Consider the following 17,984-nt stretch of genomic DNA (forward strand, 5'->3'; position numbering starts at 1 on the left):
CCTGGAAGTGAATTCCACAGCCTCACAAGTCACTGTGCAAAGAGTTTATTTTGTTTTCTGTTCTAATCTTACTTTTAATCTTGTATCCAAGGCCACTCATTCTAGACTGCTCCGCGACTGAAAACAGTCTATTTTTGTCTACCATGTCCCATCCTTTCATAATTTTAAACATTTGTATAATCACACCCTGTAATTTGTATCTATTTATACCAAGCAGTATCTTAACAAATCTGTATTAAACCCTCTCCAAAGCTTCACTATCATTCCTAGATTGTGGAGTTCAATGCTGCAAGCAGTAGTGTAACTACTATATTTTACTGTAAGATTTTACATAGGTGTGTCATTCATTACTTCATGGGTTCTATAGTCTATTTGTTACAAAATCATAAACTCTTTCTGTTTAAAAACTTCAGGTTACAGATGAGGAAGATCATCCAGATTTTCCCTTGATTTGTATCCAGTGTAAATAAAGCCATGACTCACTTGGTAGCAAATTTACCTCTGAGTTAGACAGTTGTGGCTTACAGTACCACTTCCTAGATTCAAGAAAAATCTAGACTGACACACCAGTGCAGTACTGTGGGAGTGCTGCACTATCAAAGGTGCCATTTTTCAAGTGAGATGTTAAATCAAGGCCCCGTTTTGCCCTACGTTACAACTTCAAAAATTGGCTGTAAAATGCTGTGCAAGGTACAGAGGTCATGAAAGGTGCCGTATAAATGCAAGTCTTTTTTGTTCTTCTTTTAATAGGAGCAGGCTGAATTGGGATGATCTGGACAGTACAATGATCCTGCCAATACTTATTAGATAAGTTCACACCTAATAGGATTGTTGGCATCCATGGAAACATTTCCCACCAACAGCAACAATTTGCATTTATATAGCACCTTTAATGTAGTAAAACATCCCAAGGTGCTACACAGAAGGACTGTCAAACAATATTTAACACTGAGCCTCATAAGGAGATATTGGGACAGGTGACCAAAAGATTGGCCAAAGAGGTAAATTTTAAGGAACATCTTAAAAGCAGGAAAAGTAGAAAAGTGGAGAGGTTTGGGGTGAGCGGTGAGTGGAATTCCAGAGTTTCGGACCTCGCCAGCTGAAGACACAGCCACCAGTGGTGGAACAATTAAATTGGTATGTGCAAAACTCCAGAATTGGAGCAGCACAGATATCTTAGTGGATTATAGGTCTGGAGGAAGTTACAGAGATTTTGAGGGATTCGAAAACAAGGCATTGCTTAACCAGGAGCTAATGTAGGTAGGTCAGTGAACACAGGAGTGATTGGTGAACGGGACTCATGCAAGTTAGGATATGGTCAGCAGAAATTTGAAAGTTTACGGAGGGTGGAAAGTGGGAGACCAGCCAGGGGAACAAGAGTTAGTGTCTTCAGAAGAGCAGAGTTAAAAAAAATTCTTAAATTTTCTCCATTATTAACATGTATTCAAACTTGATCAAAATTTATACCTGAAATTAGGTGCTAGGTTGTTCCTCTTCAATGATTTCTCATTGGGGTTTCTCAATTTTTCTAGGAAGAACGTATAAATGAACTATCCAATAACCATTTTACACAATGATACTTTAGAATTATGCTTTAAGTCTCGTCTCATCGGATAGAGGCACTGATTCAATCGATAAAGTACCAAACAAGATCCACACACTGTCCCCAGGTAAAGCAAAACATAGGAGCACAGGAGTAGGCCATTCAGCCGATCAAGCCTGCTCCATCATTCAATACGATCACAGCTGATCATCCACTTCAATGCCCTTCTCCCCACAATGGGCTGAATTCTACGTCGCCCAAGCAGGTTGGATGGTGGCGTGGGGGCAGCGTAAAATCTAGCGGGAAGCTCCAGGAGGCCTTCCTGCCCTGCTCCCATTTCAATCCAACTTTATGTCGGTCGTGTGGGGGTGGGTGGGGGGGGGGGGGGGTGGGGAAGGAGAAAAACGGCCTGCCTGCCCGAGGCCAATCCAAGGCTCTTAAGTGGCCACTTAAGGGCCACTTAAGGGCCCTCGCCCACCTCCACAGGTATCTTACCTGTGGCAAGCGGGCATGCGGGGGACGTGAAAGACTGCCCAGCGATAGCTGCCGGTCTTTCCGTGCGCCGGGGGTGCCATGGCAGTCGGGGTCAGGGTGCCTGATTGAGGGCCGCCCGTACCTCCCAACCCACCCCCGGGACCAAAGACGCCCCCTTCCCCCCAAACAACCACCCTTGCCTCACCGGGGTGCGCCCGATTCCCTTGGCGAGGCATCGACAACCTACTTTGGATCCCGGCTCCATGGCATCCTCCTCGGTCAGCTGGGCTGCAGTCCAGCAGTGGCCACCGCTCCCGGTGGTGCTGCTGGGACTAAGAGCTGCTGGCCCGCTGATTGGCCAGCAGCTCAGTGAGGTGGGACCTCCTCCCTCAGGTGGATGGAAGTCCTGCCTCGGGACAATTAAAGCCCAGGGACCTGTAAAATGCGGGTCGGATCCCCGGGCTAAACAGAAGCAGGTTCGCCACCGACCTTTACGTTGGTGGTGAAGTCCCGACCGCCTATGGTAAAATCCAGCCCACTATCCCCAAACCCTTTATGTCATTGGTATTTAGAAATGTCAATCTCTGCTTTAAACATACTCAATGACTGAGCTTTCACAGCCCTCTAGGGTAGAGAATTCCAAAGATTCACAACCCTCTGAGTAAAGAAATTTCTCCTCATCTCAGTCGTAAGCGGCTTCCCCCTTATTTTGAAATTGTGTCCCCTGGTTCTAGACTCCACAACCAGGGGAAACATCTTGCCTGCATCTGTCCTGTCTATCCCTTTAAGTATTTTGTAGGTTTCAATGAGATCACCTCTCATTATCCGAATCTCTAGAGAATACAGGCCCAGTTTCCCCAACCTCTCTTCATAGGACAGTCCCACCATCCTGGGAACAAGTCTGGTGAACCTTCGTTGCACTCCCTCTATGGCAATAATATTCTTCCCAAGGTAAGGGGACCAAAACTGCACACAGTACTCCAGGTGCGGTCTAACCAAGGTTCTATACAATTGAAGCAAGACTTCACTACTCCTGTACTCAAATCCACTTGCAATAAAGGCGAACATGCCATTAGCCTTCCTAATTACTTGCTGCACCTGCACGTTAGCTTTCAGTGACTTATTGACAAGGACACCCAGGTCCCTTTGTACATCTACACTTTCTAATCTCTTACTTACCATTTAAGAAATACTCTGCACATCTATTCCTCCTACCAAAGTGGATAACCTCACATTTTTCCACATTATATTCCATCTGCCACATTCTTGGCCGCTCACCAAGTCTGTCCAAATCTCCTTGAAGCCACTTTGCATCTTCCTCATAACACACATTCCCACCTGGTTTTGTGTCATCCGCGAACTTGGAAATATTACATTTGGTCCCCACATCCAAATCATTGATATATATTGTGAACAGCTGGGGCCCAAGTACTAAGCCTTGCGGTACTCCACTAGTCACAGCCTGCCAACGCGAGAATGACCTGTTTATTTATTCCAAATCGCTGTTTTCTGCCTGTTAACCAATCCTTAATCCATGCCAGTATATTACCTCCTATCCCATGTGCTTTAATTTTGCTAACCAATCTCCTGTGGGGGAAATTTATCAAAAGCCTTCTGAAAATCCAAATATACTATGTCCACCGACTCCCCTTTATCAATTCTGTTAGGAACATCCTCAAAAAACTCCAACAGGTTCGTCAAACATGATTTCCCATTCATTAATCCATGTTGATTATGCCCAGATTATCTAAATGTCCATTTATCAAATCCTTTAGAATAGATTCTAGCATTTTTCCTACAACTGATGTACAACAAACAGGTCTGTAGTTCCCTGTTTTCTCTCTCCCTCCCTTCTTAAATAGTGGGGTGATATTTGTTACCTTCTAATCTGCAGAAACCGTTCCAGAATCTATAGAATTTTGGAAGATGATCACCAATGCATCCACTATCTCCATAGCTACCTCTTTCAACATTCTGGGAAGTAGAATATCAGGTCCCGGGGACTTATCAACCTTCAGCCCCATTAATTACTTCAATACAACCTTCTTACTAATACTAATTTCCTTCAATTCCTCATTCTCCCTCGTCCCTTGGATCTCTAATTCTGGGAGATTTCTTGTATCTTCCTCAGCAAAGACAGACACAAAGTAATCATTTAGCTTCTATGCCATTTCTCTATTCCCCATTATAAATTCTCCTGACTTTGCCAGTAATTGACCCATATTTGTCTTAGCCAAAAGTTTCCTTTTTATGTACCTATAAAAGCTTTTACAGCCCATTTTTAGGTTTTTTGCTCATTTACATTCATATTTTATTCTCCCTTTCTTTCAGTTTCTCGGTCTTCCTTTGCTATATTCTAAAATTCTCCCAATCCTCAGGTACATACAGACATACAAATTAGGAGCAGAAGTAGACCATTCAGCCCCTCGAGCCTGCTCTTCGATTCAATAAGATCATGGCTGATCGTTTACTACTATTTCTGGCAACTTTATTGGCCTTTTCTTTTAATTTTATACAATCATTAACTTCGTTAGACAAAGTTGACTGCCTTTTCTTTTTGAGGTTTTTGTGCCTTGAAGGAATGTATAGTTGCTGTAAACTATGTAATATTTCTTTAGAGACTGTCCATTGCCTATGTACTGTCATACCTTTTTAAAAGTATTTTCCCAATCCACTTCAGCCAATTTGCCCCTCATACCTTCCATAATTTCCTTTCTTCAAATTTAACATCCTTGCTTCAGATTGAACTACCTCCCTTTCAAACATAATGTAAAATTCTATCATATTATGGTCACAAAATCAACTGGCTGGACCACCATCCTGGCGTTAAAACTGTCTCCAACAATTCAGCCAAAGTGCAATCGTTCCCAAAATATTTCTAGTTACCAACGGTTTGATACTCTTGCTGCTGCTGAGCAGACATTTCACTCGGGAGTTCCCTTTTTGCAGCTCCGATGTGCGAGGTTTGCGCCACCAGCTAAACTGCCTGTTACTATAGCAACAGACCCCGCCCCCGACTTCCTGGAGACGGCGACGCGCCGCCGGAAGTGACGCGCTTCCATTGGCCGGGAGGATACAGTAGAGCGGAGGCTGAGAGTGAGTCAGTGGCGGGTTCATTATATATTTAGGGATTGAATCGGTGCTTCTGTCTCATGTTTTAAAATCGTCATTATTCTTTAACCTTAAATCTAAAAGCATTTACAACAGCCTGCAGTTAATCCCAGTAGTTTACAAGGAGTTACAATCCCTCGGGTTTGCTTATTTAAAGCAGTGACCTTCAGGGTGCACCTGATCATTCATCGTGCTTCAGACTATCATTGCCATGGGAGAAGGCGAAAACTTGCATATGTAGATTTAGTTTATCATTTAATCTCAATCATTGATTCCCTGTGAAAATATTTTTAAATGAAGGTGAAAGATTGCAAGATCCTGATCAGTAGTACTGATACATGGGGGCAATTTTCGTTGTAGGTGACACGTTGTCGATGACATAAAAACAAGAAATGCTGGAACCACTCAGCAGGTCTGGCAGCATCTGTGGAAAGAGAAGCAGAGTTAACGTTTCGGGTCAGTGACCCTTCATCGGAACTGACAAATATTAGAAAAGTCACAGGTTATAAGCAAGTGAGGTGGGGGTGGGGCAAGAGATAACAAAGGAGGCCTAGATTGGATCAGGCCACGTAGCTGACCAAAAGGTCACGGAGCAAAGGCAAACAATATGTAAATGGTGTGTTGAAAGACAAAGCATTAGTACAGACTAGGTGTAAATACACTGAATATTGAACAGCAGATGACAATGGATGGACGTAGCGATCGGATCACCGAGCCCATTTTCATGGTTGGGCCTCATTTTAATTCAACAGACAAACTGTTCGTACCGTTCCAATAGGGACAGGCTTGGGACACATTGGATGGCATAGGTGGGAAATTAAGTGTCCGGTCTGCAGAACTGAGCGGCAGGGGCATGTTGAAATAAAAACAAAATACTGCAAATACTCAGCAGGCCAAGCAGCATCTGTGGAGAGAGAAACAGTTAACATTTTGGGTTCGTGACCTTTCATCAAAAGCTGAAACGCTAACTCTGTTTCTCTCTGCGCAGATGCTGCCAGTCCTGCAGAGTATTTCTACCATTTTATGTTCTAATTTCAGATTTCCAGCAACTGCAGTATTCTGCTTAGAGGCATGTTGGGTTTGAGTTTGGGACGACGGGTAGGCAATCTCAGATATAGGGATTGGCAGTAGGTGGGACAGTGTTGTGACTATTAGTAAAAGCATCCCTTTAAGGACCAATGGTTAGTCTATTCAACATACAGTGCCGAGCAAGCCCAAAATTGCATCAGGGTGTTACAGCAACCTGATTTACATATAGTAAATGGACTGCCATCTGTTTTGGACTAGAGTACTGTCTTGCTAATTTCCTAGCCCACTCCGAAATCACAGCAGACTGAACGTCAGCAGGAAGGGGTCACTCAGTGCCATGTTGCAGCTTACATTATGCTACTGTCTTTATTATGCCTTGACTATGCCTTTATTAGCCGAGGCATAGAATATAAGAGCAGGGAGGTTATGATGGAGCTGTATAAAACACTAATTAGGCCACAGCTGGAGTACTGTGTACAGTTCTGGCCACCACACTATAGGAATGATGTGATTGCACTGGAGAGGGTGCAGAGGAGATTCACCAGGATATTGTCTGGGCTGGAGCATTTCAGCTATGAAGAGAGACTGGCTAGGTTAGGGTTGTTTTCCTTAGAGCAGGGGAGGCTGAGGGGGGAACCTGATTGAGGTATACAAAATTATGAGGAGCATTGATAGGATAGATAGGAAGAAACTTTTTCCTTTAGCAGAGGGATCAATAACCAGGGGGCATAGATTTAAGGTAAGGGGCAGGAGGTTTAGAGGGGATTTGAGGAAAAAAGTTTTCACTCAGAGGGTGGTTGGAATCTGGAACACACTGCCTGAAGGGATGGTAGAGGCAGGAACCCTCACAACATTTAAGAAGTATTTAAATGAGCACTTGAAACGCCATAACACACAAGGCTACAGGCCTAGTGCTGGAAAATGGGATTAGAATAGATAAGTGCTTGATGGCCGGCACAGACACGATGGGCCGAAGGGCCTGTTTCTGTGCTGTATAACTCTATGACTGCTTCATTCCCATTTGCTGGAAAGAACATTAGCTCCATAATTTCAGCAGCTGAGGGAAGGCCATTTTGCCAGAGCATCTTTCATGCCACTCAACAACAGCAATAACAACTTACAACATTAAAGGCGCTTTATACATGTAAACTGTCCCAAGATGCTTCATAGGACCATTATCAAACAAAAACAGACACCGGGACAAAGTAGTAGAGATTAGGACAGGTAACCAAAAGCTTTGTCAAAGAGGTAGGTTTTAAGGGAGTCCCTTAAAGGATGAGAGAGAAGCAGAGGTTTCGGGAGGGAGTTCCATAGCTTAGGGACTCGACCGTTGAAGGCATGATGGGGTGAAGGAAGTAGGGGATGCACAAGACTAAATGACTACAGGAGAAAGAAACCAATTATGGGAAATGTAGCAGTTTGGAGTGTATGTTCTGATACTCCAAAATACTTCCAGCAGTAACACTTTAGACCTATCATCAGTTGGCAGTAAACTTCAGCCACATTTGGAAATTTCTATCGCTCTCCTTTGGCAGCATAAGTGAGGTGGAGAGGAACTTCTGCTTGCCCTTGCCCAAGGCTGGAGAATCTGTCCCAAATGCTGGGGTTGAGATCATTTGAATAAGCAGCACCTGCAAATTCTAATCCACACTCACAGGGTGTAGTGGAATCCCCTAAGGTTCAAATAGACTGAATTTTCTTTAACAGTGTTTGTCTTCTACTGGATTCCTTCAGAAAGCCTCAAAAGTGGGAACTGGCCATCATCCACTGTATTGAAGCCTTTTGATGGCTTTAAGGAAGGAGCTTCCCACAGAAGTCCAGTAATTCCAACACACAAGTGACATTGGCATACATGTGGATTATCTGCCTCCAAGTCCTCCTTTTCCCCCCTGACTGAATCGTAGGTCAGGTGTAAATGGAGTGGAATAGCAGGTGAATTGGGATTTATGTCATCTCCAGCTCCAGGAACATGGAGCTAGAATTTCTAGCTTGTGGTCCCAAAGATCTGCCGGTGCTGTAACTCTGGCAGGAGTCCAGCAAAATCCACCACAATAATAATTTGGTTGTGCTGGATCTCTCCCATTTCTGGGATTTTGTGGTCATTGTTGAAAGAGGCTTGAACCTCTGCCATGGGGCGGTGAAACAATTTTGGACTAGAGGCCAGTACATTGAGTGAGGAGTATTGCCATCCAGATTGGCGTAACTGGAAGCGAATGTGGAGTGAACTCCTAGAGACCCCCTAAAAAGTTGAGTGTTTTTAAACATTTATTATTGGATCTGTCCTCTTTCACAGGAGGCTGATGAGGATACAAGTGTAGAGTTGGAAATCCAGGGGCCTAGGAATCCCTTGATTGTAGGCACTGGCACCAGATTTTCCAGCTGCATGGAGCAGGTTACAGAGGAAGCTGCAGTGATGCTTGTGCCTACTGGCACCATACAAACTAGATGGGTCAACACTAGCAATCTCAGATTTTCAGAGCATGTCTTTTTGTAATTGTTTTCTGAGGTTTTTTTCCTGCTCTTTTTGCCAATTGTTTAAATTTTTTGCTCCCAGCATCATAATTGGCACCAATAGGGAACTCCTTTTCCTGTGATGCTTTGAAGAAGCATGGTTGCCTGTTATGTCTTATTCCCTTGCCACTTCTACTCTTGGCAAAGGCAGAAAATGAGCTAAAATGCCTTTTGAGCCTTTTCAAAGGCTTTCAGCACTTTTGTCACCCTATTGTGATATTTCCCTTGTCCCTATTCTTTTAAATTTTATTACACGCAATGTTTTACTCCCACTACTATTGTGCTCCCTACACGCTCGCAAATGTGCATCTGGATCTGTGCATAATTATACAAATAGGCGACCCATGAACTTTGAGTGATATTAATATATTACCATTCCAACAAGATTAGCACCAGCTCTTAGTTATTTATAACTGAGTTACTTCAGTGGAAGAAAATCAGCCCACTTATATCTTTGAATTTTTTTTTTTAATAAAGCATTAATGGTTAGAGAAAAAAACTTCATGCATCATATCGATAAGTATTTAATATTTAAAGAACCTTATCCTACACATTCATGGGAATCATTCATTATTGTACATACATTATCCGTGTTTCTTAATTATTCTTGAGGTCGTTGTGGTTTCAAGCCTTGATCACATAATCTAAGCTGACACTTCATGCGGTATTGAGGGAGTACTGCACTGAGTGCCGTCATTTGGATGAAATTTTAAACCAAGGCCTGTCTGCCCTATCCGGTGGATGTAAATGATCCCATGGCACTATTTGAGGAAGAGCAGGGTGTTCTCCAATTGTCCTGGCCAGTATTTATCTATTAACCAACATCACTAAAACAGATAATCAGATCATTTACATCACTAAAACAGATAATCAGCTCATTTATTTCATTACTGTTTGCGGGAGCTTGCTGTGTGTAAATTGGTTCCCATGTTTCCCCACTTTAGAACAGCGACTACATTTTAAAATGTACTCAATTGGCTGTGAAGTACTTTGGGATGTTCTGAGGTTGTGAAAGTCTTTATATAAATGCAAGTTTGTTCATTCGTTTATTACAACATGTCTGAACATGCCATGAGTTGCAGGACCTAAAGAAATATCAAGTTACTGTAAGCACCTATATACAATGATCTGAATTTTGATCTAAAATAATCCTGTAACATTGCAGATCACGCATCAAAAATGTTAAATTTCTTTGGGTTCTCATCTCATTTCTATCAAACAGAAGCATATTGCAATTTTTTTTTAAAAATTGTAGGTAATATATGTAGAATAATAAGTAATGTACTGCAGAATGTAACTCCAAGGATAAAATTTTTAATACTAAATAGAGTTTCTTTAAACTCTGCTGTTCTATTAAAAACCATAAAAGCTTGTTTTTAATCCACGTGCTGCATGAAAACCTTGTGATTGGATTACTACCTTGTGATTTGTTGAGGCATTCATTATCCCCTATGTAATCAGCACAAGAAGATATAATCTCTGAAAAAAACTAACTGGTCTCATCCCAGTTTACTGTGAAGCCTGTATGTTTCAGCCAGTGATGTCATGATTCGATTCATAGACGATTTATGCAATGAGTCCACATGTGTGGTATGATGAGATGGATGGACACTAAACAATGAAATACTGGAAAAGGTAGTAATAGTTACACTCAAATTTGATTTCAGAAAGTTTTAAGTGGAGGGGAAAAAATGGGAGCTAGTAGATAGGGTAGCAAAGTCAAATGCTGAGATAGAACAGGAAATGTGGAAACACATCTTGCCATGATTGGGGAGAGATGATCAGAGAGAGGCTAGAGGCAGAATGGTTTTAGTGAGATTGACCAAGGCACGGTTATAAGGGAATTACTTTCTGTACAAAAGCAGAATAATGATGAATTAAAATCCCTGTGTATAATATCATTAATATTCTGCAATGAGGATATCATAAGAGGCTTTTTGGTTCTTCAATCAATTTAATTTCAGTACCACACTTGTTACGAGCTCACAGGACAATAGTCTTGCTTGTACTGTGTCTTTATTGAACTGCCTCATGTTGGACTCCTGTAGCGAGTGCCTCATGGTAGAGGTCACATTCGTACAGTATTGCATTTCTCTCCCAAACAATGCTTAAAAATCAAGTGTGTTAATTATAGTTAAGAACAGAGAAATACTGCAGAAAGTGAGCATGAGGCTACCATTTAATCTTATAATTATGATGATTTCAATAAATCACTCGAGTTTTGCTGTCATGTCTTGTGGCATTATCTAAAAATTTTTTGACAATTCCAATTATACATAATTTTACATGTCATCAGCCTCCCTGCAATGTATGGCTAAGTACGGGTACAAGTGCTCATCTGTAACCTTGGACGGTGGAATCAATTTGATGGCAAGTCTAATAAAATAAAATCCCTTTTAAGAGGCCAATTGCAGAGCCCCTACTACTACATCAGTATAGACCAGGAAACAAATTGAGAACCTGTATATTTTTTATATTTGTTCTTGGGATGTGAGCATTGCTGGCAAGGCCAGCATTTATTGCCCATCCCTAACTGCCCTTGAGAACGTGGTGGTAAGCTGTCATCTTGAACTGCTGCAGTCTATGTGGTGTAGATGATGTATCTAGTGATGCCACTACCCCTAAAGCCAACAGGGGAGCAGCTAGTTATTGCCTTCAAGCATAACGTAAATCACAACATCACCACAACATCAATTGGTTCAAGCCCATGTGAATAAATTACTTTCTTAACTCTAGTCCATGTCATTTTCACAGGGAGGTATCAGAAGATATGGGGGCATTGTTTCCTTAGATGTTGATTTTAACAACAAAGAAAAGATAAGAAACATCAACAGAAAATAATTTTTCACAAAGTGTGTTGAGAATGTAGAACTCGCTACCACATGGAGTGGTTTAGGTGAATAGTATAGATGCATTTACGGGGTAGCAAGATAAGTACATGAGGGGAAAAGGAATAGAAGGATATGTTGACAGGATGAGATGAAGTAAGGTGGGAGGAGGCTCATGAGGAGCATAAGCACTGGCACAGACCTGTTGGGCCGAATGACCGGTTTCTATGCTGTAAAATTCTTTGTAATTCTATTTGATGTTCATGACTGTTAAAAGCCAATCAGGAGAAGCAATTCCTGTTTTGGACAAGGTCGGGAGAAATACAAGTGAAAGTAAGCTTTTGGGTTATATTTTCATCAGAAGAGGATCAGAGTGGGACTTTGCCCACCATCCCATCCCTGCAGTAATCCGACCCATTTACATTGGTCAGAGACCATTACGCAGGGCAAGAGCTGCAGCACCAGAAGAGAAGGGGCCTATATAAAGGGAGCAGTAGAGCCTTGAACATCAACATTTAGATTTTTTGTTAGGCTTTAGAGTTGAGGCCCAAACCTTGTAATAGCTCAGAAATGCACATTAAAAACAAGCCAGAGGGGAAACCAGGATCCCAATTGAAGAGACATTTGGTTATTAAACCAGATACTTGGGTTCATTCAGGGTGAGAAAGGGCATATACTATCATCCAGTAAAGATCAGCAATTTTACAACAGCATGCTACATACTACACTGTAGGGTTTTTAATGGACTTAGGGCAGCAGCAATTCATGGAAAACCAAGAGAAGCACATGGATTAGCCACCAGTAGCAGACTGGACACCACAGCCAGAGAGTAAGCTGTGCAACGATCTCATTGCCCACTACTTCTCTTCAACTCTGCAATTGTTCATTATTATCATCTGGGAAGGACAGCATTACCCCTGAAATAATCAAGAGTGCCAAGCCTGCTATACTCTCAGCACTACATGAACTGCTATGCCTGTGCTGGGACGAGGGAGCAGTACCTCAGGACATGCGCGATGCCAATATCATCACCCTCTATAAAAACAAAGGTGACCGAGGTGACTGCAACAACTACCGTGGAATCTTCCTGCTCAGCATGGTGGGGAAATTCTTTTCTCGAGCCGCTCTAAACAGGCTCCAGAAGCTGGCCGAGCGCGTCTATCCTGAGGCACAGTGTGGCTTTCGTGCAGAGAGATCGACCGTTGACATGCTGTTCTCCCTTCGTCAGATACAGGAGAAATGCCGCAAACAACAGATGCCCCTCTACATTGCTTTCATTGATCTCACCAAAGCCTTTGACCTCGTCAGCAGACGTGGTCTCTTCAGACTACTAGAAAAGATTGGATGTCCACCAAAGCTACTAAGTATCATCACCTCATTCCATGACAATATGAAAGGCACAATTCAACATGGTGGCACCTCATCAGACCCCTTTCCTATCCTGAGTGGCGTGAAACAGGGCTGTATTCTCGCACCCACACTTTTTGGGATTTTCTTCTCCCTACTGCTTTCACATGCGTTTAAGTCCTCTGAAGAAGGAATTTTCCTCCACGCAAGATCAGGGGGCAGGTTGTTCAACCTTGCCCGTCTAAGAGCGAAGTCCGAAGTACGGAAAGTCCTCATCAGGGAACTCCTCTTTGCTGACGATGCTGCTTTAACATCTCACACTGAAGAGTGCCTGCAGAGTCTCATCGACAGGTTTGCGGCTGACTGCAATGAATTTGGCCTAACCATCAGCCTCAAGAAAACGAACATCATGGGGCAGGGCGTCAGAAATGCTCCATCCATCAATATTGGCGACCACGCTCTGGAAGTGGTTCAAGAGTTCACCTACCTAGGCTCAACTATCACCAGTAACCTGTCTCTAGATGCAGAAATCAACAAGCACATGGGAAAGGCTTCCACTGCTATGTCCAGACTGGCCAAGAGAGTGTGGGAAAATAACGCACTGACACGGAACACAAAAGTCCGAGTGTATCAAGCCTGTGTCCTCAGTACCTTGCTCTATGGCAGTGAGGCCTGGACAACGTATGTCAGCCAAGAGCGACGTCTCAATTCATTCCATCTTCGCTGCCTCCGGAGAATACTTGGCATCAGGTGGCAGGACCATATCTCCAACACAGAAGTCCTCGAGGTGGCCAACATCCCCAGCTTATACATGTTACTGAGTCAGCGACGCTTGAGATGGCTTGGCCATGTGAGCCGCATGGAAGGTGGCAGGATCCCCAAAGACATATTGTACAGCGAGCTCGCCACTGGTATCAGACCCATCGGCCGTCCATGTCTCCGCTTTAAAGACGTCTGCAAACACGACATGAAGTCCTGTGACATTGATCACAAGTCGTGGGAGTCAGTTGCCAGCGTTCGCCAGAGCTGGCGGACAGCCATAATGGCGGGGCTAAAGTGTGGCGAGTCGAAGAGACTTAGCAGTTGGCAGGAAAAAAGACAGAGGCGCAAAGGAGAGAGCCAACTGTGTGACAACCCCGACAATCAAATTTTTCTGCAGCACCTGTGGAAGAGCCTGTCACTCTAGAATTGGCCTTTATAGCCATTCCAGGTGCTGCTCCACACACCACTGACCACCTCCAGGCGCTTGCCCATTGTCTCTCGAGATAAGGAGGCCACAGAAGATCATCTATTGAAAATGCTTGCAATCACAGAACAGCTGGATGCTTTGAAATTACAATGGGAATGTGGAAATACACAATAGGACAGTTAGAATTTTTAAAATAACTGGTTCATGTCTTGGGTCTAAAACCCATCTGATGTCCAACATATACAAGTTATTTTTCTTTTTATTTGTTAAATGATCTGCCTGTTAAGTTTTTTCCAAAAACTGAATATGTTCAGTTTGCTTAACATTTGAATATCTGGGATAGAAACTAGTCTGGATTTGTATTCATGCCCAGACCTGGCGCTGCAAAGACAGTGTGTACCCAATCGATGAAAATTGATCCTCAGGCTTCATCTGAGTAATGGCGGAGAGCTGACAGCAATGGTCCTGTTATCACAAGCAGCTCATTTGCTACAAGACGCAATTTTGTGGCAGCTTGCTTGCTGGCAGTGGTCACATGGTAAGTTCAGGAAGGAGGAGGGTGCGATCGTGATTCCTATGAGTCTAGGATTACCAACTCTGGACACATTCCTGGAGTGTTATCTCCAGACCAGCCTGCCCCGCCCCCACACTTCCACCATTGGTCACGCCAATCAGAAAGTGAATATAATTTTCATCAACTGATTGGATGATTCTTGATTGTAAATCAAGCAGCCTTTTTCCCATGTCCATTATTTTATTAACTAAGAAATGAAAGTGTTCAAAGAAAATTAAAAACAAACAGAATTTTTCACTGCCCCTCTGATTTTTCTGCTGAGTTGCTTGCAGCAATGTCCTGGAGATTAGTCTTTAATTCCTGGAGTGTTGGCAACTCTAGTGGATTTGCAGGAGCACTCCTGTTCCTCCTGACTACAGAGGAAGTTGCTTCTTAAAAAAAAAAGTTTACCTTTGGCTGGTGGCTGTGGGGGCCACTGAATAATCCTGAGTGGGGCAGACCCAACTGGACTGCTCATCACTGCTTGATTTGTCAAAGGGGTCTTTTTATAGGTGGTGGACCCTAATTTACATGTTAAAGGCGCCTAACAATTGTTTCCAGATGGCTATAAAATGTAATCTGTGAATATGGCAGTGGGACCAATGCCTGTGAAGTGTGGATGCAGACAGTTAAAAGCGTGCAATACAAGCCAATTTCTAATCCTTGGTTATTTCTGTTATGCACAATAAAAGATTTAAAGACTGCAAAATATATTCAATATGATATTATGTTTGAGGGAATGATGTTATATATTTTCATTGTTTTTCCTCATGCAGTTAACCTCTTTGAATCATGATCTTTTTTCTTTGTTCTCATTTAGTTGACTTACTCCTAAGTGCTCCCCTGGGTGAAGAATTGAGAGAAGTGGCTTACTGCTCAGCCAATTGACAAGCTGCAGGGAATTCAGCATCTATGACTTCCCCCAATGTACCTGCATCAATGCCAAGACTCTATTTTGCTGAAGTCATTAGAGATTAATTGGGTTTGGAGTCACTTGTGAATTGGCATGTGATAGCGCAGAACTGCTGCTGACATCACTGCTGGAGAGCATATTGTCATTAGGTCCATTGATCCCTCTATGGGTTACTGAAACTCTTCCATATGTTGCCTGGAACATTCATCAAGCAAGCTGAAGCCAGTCATGACAGCTTCCTGCATACTGGGTGATGCCACAAAGAATCCTCTGAGTGGCATCATAAATTATCTGCTCCTTCATAAAAGTTAGGCCTGTCAGTTGCCACATATCCTTGAAGATTGTTCCCAGAGTCTGCATGTAAATATGATGTTTCAAACGCAACAAATACAGGAAGAAAATATGTGTTATAGATTTCTTGAGATATGCTCATGGCAGGCCTTAGATGCGCAAATCTTATGACCTTAAAGACCCTTTAGCTTCAATACCTGACATAGGATATAGGATTGATACATGACAAATGTCTGCATAATCATGCAATCTCATCAGACATCAAAGATTCTTTGTCTGTATTAATCCCACAATTCTCTTGTTTCCCTGAAGTTAACGGTTTCTCCTGAGAGGGCCCACAACCTTCTGCACTCCTTGCCCTCATATCATACATGAATGATTAGAATAATTACTATGTTGATTTAGCATTGGAAATCAATTTCGAGTGAGAGCATTGTGTTTTTCATTTATATCTATAATTTCTCAGACTTTGTTTCCTCCCCATATATGTCAACTTACATATTAAAACAGGCGTTTTTTGTCTTAGCTTGTTGATGTTGCTTGAGCCATGAAGTTACGACTGGACATCTTTTGAGCTGTTCACTATGGCTGACCCCAAACTCATGCCCTGGGGCATATTGCCAAGTTCTTTGTCTCCATGGCTTAGCTGTGGATTGTCCTTTGCTACCAAAAAGGTCAGCTTATTTCTCCATTATGCAGTCCATAAAGACTGTATGGTACTGTCTCGAAAATGGGCTTTTCCCAGACTTAATATGTCATTCCTGTATTTGGGAATTCCACAGATGGATTAAAAATATTTTTGTTATTTATACTGGGCAAGTGACTTTACAGCGACAAGTATTATTGTAGATGCCCATTTTCTGTTGTTATCATAAACTAAATTCAAAGAGTTTGATAATGAACAACAATATTTTGTTGGCTAAATTGAGTTCATCTTACCAGGTTTTCCATGTCCCACTGGACGAATTGATACTTGTTAATTAAATTCAATATAAAGAATGGTCTCTACTGCCACCCACAGTCAATTGCCTGTACTTGAGCAACCATAAAGAAATTTTAAAAAGAAATGCTTGGATTTATATAGTGCCTTATCATATGTCATGCACATTTCAAAATTCTTCACACAAATTCCTTTTTGGCATGTAGTGGTTGTTGTTACATGGGCAAAAAAGTGATTAATAGTGAACAACTAGATGGGACATGAATTTGCTGCCTGACCATAGTGATCAAAGGGAGCATTTTATTATGTACAGAGAAATCTCAATTAGTGATTGTAGTTGTGAGGGCGAGGTTGTCCTGGTGGAGTAATATCACTGTATATTTACCATCGAAAGAGGTATTTTGCCACTGCCAGTAATCTAATACTAATCCAGAAATTACTTTGCTACTCCATGCACCTTTAAAAAAGCTGGCATCATCCTTACAGACATTCTTAGTGACTGGATCTGAGTGATATTTAGTAAAACTTGAAGCAGAGGGAAAACCTGTTGTCCAGACACTCCAATGAACTTAACCTATTTGTAAGCCCCAAGGTGTTCCATGCCAGTGGAGTGTTAGATTCTGTTAATGCTACAGAGACAAATTTAACCCGGCACACCCAAAAGAAACCATGTAGACGGGCAGTTAAAATTGCCCGTATGACGTCCCCCCCAACAAAGGACACTTCCTGGAAAATGGTGGGGTCTATCTCTATGTATGGAGATTGGGCTCCGATGAGGCAATTTTTAACTGTAGGCCTGAACAGTGAAGCAGATGTGGCTTTCCCACCTGGTCCACCTCGCAGGAAGATGAGTTGGGGCCAGAAGAAGAATTTTTACTTTTCATGTAAGACCAGGAGGGCGATGAGCAGGAATGCTCCTTTGCACAGCACAAGGAATGCACAAGCTTGAGGGGCTAAATGGCCTACTGCTGTTTCTATGTTTAGGCCTCCCCTGCCCAGGCTTTCCCTCCCCCAATCAACTTACCTGAGTGCTGGGCAATTGTTGCTTTGGTTCCCAGTGCTGCCCTTCTGCTGCCTCCCACCTGAAACTGACCTGGGGCATGAAGATGAAGCGCAAGAGTTAAAATTTCCTGGGTCTCACCTGCCGAGGTCAGGACAGCTTGCCATCCGCCTCAGCACCTGCCCACACAATTCTTGCTGTGTTAAAATTAGGTTTGTGTTTTATGAACAATGAAGAAATAGGAAGAGGCTGTTG

General features: G+C 42.6%; 1 protein-coding gene and 1 long non-coding RNA gene across 2 annotated transcripts in view; one reads left to right on the top strand and one right to left on the bottom strand.

Annotated features, from left to right (window-relative positions):
- LOC137370051 (CAP-Gly domain-containing linker protein 1-like) overlaps positions 1-4,993 on the bottom strand; it is a 197,891-nt gene extending 192,898 nt beyond the window's left edge. Inside the window, exons 1-2 of the mRNA XM_068032096.1 lie at positions 4,904-4,993; positions 1,468-1,528 (exon numbers count right to left, since the gene is read on the bottom strand). Coding sequence (XP_067888197.1) covers positions 1,468-1,528; positions 4,904-4,940 — 98 coding nt within the window. The 5' untranslated portion in view covers positions 4,941-4,993. The remainder of the gene's footprint in view (positions 1-1,467; positions 1,529-4,903) is intronic.
- Positions 4,994-5,045: 52 nt separating this feature from the next.
- On the top strand, positions 5,046-16,856 carry LOC137369619 (uncharacterized). Its single transcript, XR_010974985.1, has 2 exons — positions 5,046-5,113; positions 15,406-16,856. It is a non-coding gene; the product is annotated as an uncharacterized lncRNA (long non-coding RNA).
- The last annotated feature ends 1,128 nt before the right edge of the window (positions 16,857-17,984 follow it).

This window comes from Heterodontus francisci, chromosome 5 (genome assembly GCF_036365525.1).
Source record: "Heterodontus francisci isolate sHetFra1 chromosome 5, sHetFra1.hap1, whole genome shotgun sequence".
NCBI classification, from domain to species: domain Eukaryota; kingdom Metazoa; phylum Chordata; class Chondrichthyes; order Heterodontiformes; family Heterodontidae; genus Heterodontus; species Heterodontus francisci.